This window comes from Cicer arietinum, chromosome 2, assembly GCF_000331145.2.
Source record: "Cicer arietinum cultivar CDC Frontier isolate Library 1 chromosome 2, Cicar.CDCFrontier_v2.0, whole genome shotgun sequence".
NCBI classification, from domain to species: Eukaryota; Viridiplantae; Streptophyta; class Magnoliopsida; order Fabales; family Fabaceae; genus Cicer; species Cicer arietinum.
In genome coordinates this window covers 269,192-273,305 of record NC_021161.2, presented here as the reverse complement: position 1 = coordinate 273,305, position 4,114 = coordinate 269,192, and the positions used below count along the sequence as shown (strand labels likewise).

The window sequence follows — 4,114 nt, the reverse complement described above, 5'->3', positions numbered from 1 at the left end:
TGGTCCAAACGTTGACAAACCTTTCTTTGTAAGGTGTTAACCATGAATCTTTCACATAATCAACAAAAAGAATAATATCGGCACACAATATCTCAAATTGTTGCAAATGATGATCATACTCTTCCACACTAGTCGAATAGACAATCTTTTTCCATAAATCCATTACTTCTTCTTGTCTATCCTTTTTGACATATTGTTTGCATCTTGCCCCAACATTTTTTTCAATATGAAAACGACATAGCAAATGTATTGAAGTAGGAAACACAACACTAATCGCATTCATCATGGCAAGATCTCTATCAGTCACAATAACTTTAGAAATCAAAGACTCAGATTTGAACAACATTCGTACCTTCTCAAATGCCCAGATGAAGTTATCTTGTCGCTCTTTTTCCAAATAAGCAAACCCAACTGAAAATGTCAAACTAGTAGAAGTGACACCGACTATTTCAAGTAATGGCAACCGATATCTGTTTGTTTTGTATTATCTTTAGACTGTTTGTTCTGTTTTGCATATGTTGTCTCCGTGTAAGTGTTTATTATTATTGACTCAGATGTCATGATATATGATTTTAGGTGTATTACAGTGATGAAACATGTACAATCTCTGTACAATCCGTTGAAGGTAAATGTGAAGTCAGGAAAAAGAATGACATCCTTGAAGGAAGTGCTCCCAGAATCTTTCAAAATGTCTTTTTCTGCGAGCTCTTGTATGATCCTGCCACTGGCTCACTCAAGAAGGTAGTATATTATTAACCCTTTTATTATAACTGTATAATAATGTGCTTGCTAATCCTCAGATAAATCTAAAAAAACATTGGCATTTTATGATATATGAAGTTTTTATGCTTTTTATCTTCAAATTTTAAATCCGTGTATTCTACATAGATATCTTTGCTGCCATTAATTTTTCAATTAAACTTCAATCAGATATTTTATTTTAGTATAGTTTAGTGTTAATTAAATTATTAGGTTATTGTTATTGTTGATATTTTGGGGAAGGAAAATATCAATATTCTAAATATTAGGATATTTTCATGATATCAATTCAACATTTTGATGCAAGTATAAAGGTCATATATGATTTTCAAAGAATAACAATTTTATTTTTCATTTGTTTCACAGTTGCCAGCTCATATCAAAGTAAAATATTCTAGTGGACATACAGCTGATGCTGTGGCTAGAAAGAAAAAGGGAAAATGCAAAGAGGGAGATAGCATTTCAGATCCTGATCTTGAAACAAAAACATCAAATGAAAAACGTTTAGCAACCTTGGACATTTTTGCAGGTTGTGGTGGTTTATCAGAAGGGTTGCACCAGTCGGGTAAGCGTAACTACAATTTTTATTATAGAAGATTGAAACACGATTGTCTATATGTGCTATATCTATGTATATAATGTAACTTATGTGATACTGCTTTCATGCTTCAGGGGTTTCATCAACTAAATGGGCTATTGAGTATGAAGAACCAGCTGGGAATGCGTTTAAAGCTAATCATCCTGAAGCGTTGGTGTTTATTAACAATTGTGATGTTATTCTTAGGTAAATGATCCCAGAGAAAATATTCCAGTCAGTGTTGTCAATCACAGATTGTGGAAAGTCCTCTAAAGCCACTATTTGACAACATGTTGTACTAAATAGTGTATTGCAAAACACTAGTGATTTGTTCAAATTCTGTTATCCTATAGCGCTATTGCATTGCTATAGTCGCTATTTAACAACACTGATTCTAGTCCACAAGGTTGAATAGATTGGAACCCATTTAAGTGACTCTTAAATGATTGTAATGCAGAGCTATAATGGAGAAATGTGGGGACATAGATGATTGCATCTCAACAACTGATGCTGCAGAATTGGCCTCTTCACTTGATGAGAAGGATTTAAGAAATTTACCGTTGCCTGGCCAAGTTGATTTCATTAATGGAGGACCTCCATGCCAGGTTTGTGTAACTCTTGGCTTTGTTTGACTTTTTCTGATATTGATACTTTGCCGTGATGATTGAATAATTTGTTGTTGCAGGGTTTCTCTGGGATGAATAGATTCAACACAAGCACTTGGAGTAAGGTCCAGTGTGAGATGATATTAGCATTCTTATCCTTTGCTGATTATTTCCGGCCGAGGTATTTCCTGTTGGAGAATGTGAGGAACTTTGTGTCTTTTAATAAAGGACAGACATTCCGTTTAGCTTTGGCTTCACTTTTTGAGATGGGTTATCAGAGTTTTTAGCTGACATGCTTCACTCTCACTCTACTTCAGACGCAACATATAATATATTAGCATTTCATTTGACACTTGGTGGCAACTTCCAAACCACTAGCAACCTTCAAAGATGAACAAATTTAACTAAGTTTCAAATGAAGCATCGAAATAACCACAAAGTAGGGAAGAAAAAAAACATTAACTTAACATCCTAACCATATCACAAAGTGACACAAATCACACAAAAAACAAAAATCGACATTTCCATAGTAGTCTAAATTACAAAATAGACATGGATATGAACTATGAAGTACATACATCTTTGAGGTTAGATTTAATCGTTGTGTCTGACATGCATCATTCTGACACTCATACGACACCTCAAATAAGTGTCCCAAAAATATAACTTGTTTTTCTTCACTTCAATACACCTTAGACCCCTTAGACACATCTCATGCGCAACTACAGAGATTAAAGACGTGACAAAGGAATGATGATTAATGATGGAGGCTAAAAGCATTAAATTTAGTTACAACATGTTTATTTTTTCCAAAAGTTGATGCATCAATGAAGGTGAAAAACTATCTTATATGTATCAGTGTCAGCGTCCTACAAGATCTAAACTCTAAGCTGTGTTCCTCACAACAATTTCATGACCTTTCTAACTCTCAATACTTCTCTTTAACACATATTCTACTCATTACACATCAATTTAAGCCATTCAACCTTAAGTTTAGTATTCTAAATCATTTAAGCTTTGTAATATTATAATTATTATGCAAAAGTATAAGTATTCAAAATAAATTTTTTTAAGTTACTTGATATGTGAACAATAGTTTAGTTTATGACAGAACCACAAGGATACATGTATGAAATCATCAGGTGGATATATAGTGATTATTTTGCAATAAAAGATAAAGGCAGGGTTACTCCACATGTAAGTGAGTATATTAGGTGGTTGAACTATATCATGCATCTCATCCACAAGCCTCAAATCATATGAGATTCTCCCAAATTTGCACAAACCATAAATAAAAGAATTGTAAGTTACCACATCAAAAATGAATTTTTTACATTGCATTTCTTCAAAGAGATTCACAGCTTCGTCCACCATTTTAATATTACAAAATCCATTAATCATGATACTATAGCTTTGAATGTCAGGAGTCATTTCCCTTTGGACCATTATGTTGAATATACTATTGCCTGTGTTCACTTCATTTATCAAACAATATCCATCCATTAAAGTGTTATATGTAACAACATCCGGTTTTATGTCTTTTTTATCGTCACTGCAACCACAATTTTAGCTTTTTTCACTTTTCTTTCCTAATAAAAAGCATGAACCAATGTATCAAAGGTATACACATCTAGAGTTTGGTGCACTAGTCTAACCTTAGGATGACATTTGCCTCCCTTTAATAGGACAAGCGGAGATCAAACCCGCAACATGTCAAACCCAATACCTATCTTTTTACCACTAGATCAAACCATTGAATTTTGCATTGAGCTTTTTATATAGCGTTTCTAGGTTATTATGATATTTCATATAGAGTGGTGGAAGTAAATCCATTGTTGATGGTTAGCAAATGGTTGATTCTTCAGGTTCATAATTGTCACTTTAATATAAAATACTTTCATTTGTGGTGAATATGTATTGTATATAGAATGTTGTTTTGAGATGTGAAAGTTATCTCCTTGTCAATCATAATATATTTCCTATTTGACATAATTTATAAATTGGACAAAAGGATATATCTCAATTGTGACTTAAATGCATCAATTGTGAGGGACTTAACTGCTCCAACATCTTAGAAGCCACCTGTACACATTCTTGGGTTTTGTTTGTTATATTTTTGCAATACAAAGTGTGTGGATTCCTTATATGATTGCAATACAAAGTGTGTGGATAC

At 33.1% G+C, this 4,114-nt stretch overlaps 2 protein-coding genes and 1 long non-coding RNA gene across 6 annotated transcripts in view; 2 read left to right on the top strand and 1 right to left on the bottom strand.

Moving 5' to 3' along the window:
* The first annotated feature begins 570 nt into the window (after positions 1-570).
* On the top strand, positions 571-1,552 carry LOC101505491 (uncharacterized). Its single transcript, XR_012162018.1, has 3 exons — positions 571-741; positions 1,126-1,324; positions 1,432-1,552. It is a non-coding gene; the product is annotated as an uncharacterized lncRNA (long non-coding RNA).
* LOC101504965 (uncharacterized) overlaps positions 1,502-4,114 on the bottom strand; it is a 5,523-nt gene continuing 2,910 nt past the window's right edge. The window contains exons 2-3 of one of the 4 annotated variants that reach the window (XR_012162016.1): positions 2,520-4,081; positions 1,502-2,323 (exon numbers count right to left, since the gene is read on the bottom strand). The gene's annotated coding sequence lies outside the window, so the exon portion shown is untranslated. The remainder of the gene's footprint in view (positions 2,324-2,519; positions 4,082-4,114) is intronic. The other 3 variants (XR_012162017.1, XR_001143297.3, XM_004489145.4) reach the window with 3 other exon arrangements.
* On the top strand, positions 1,801-2,228 carry LOC140918632 (DNA (cytosine-5)-methyltransferase 1A-like). The gene is made up of 2 exons (XM_073365229.1): positions 1,801-1,941; positions 2,022-2,228. Exons 1-2 carry the CDS (start codon positions 1,801-1,803, stop codon positions 2,226-2,228), a joined length of 348 nt encoding a protein of 115 aa, XP_073221330.1.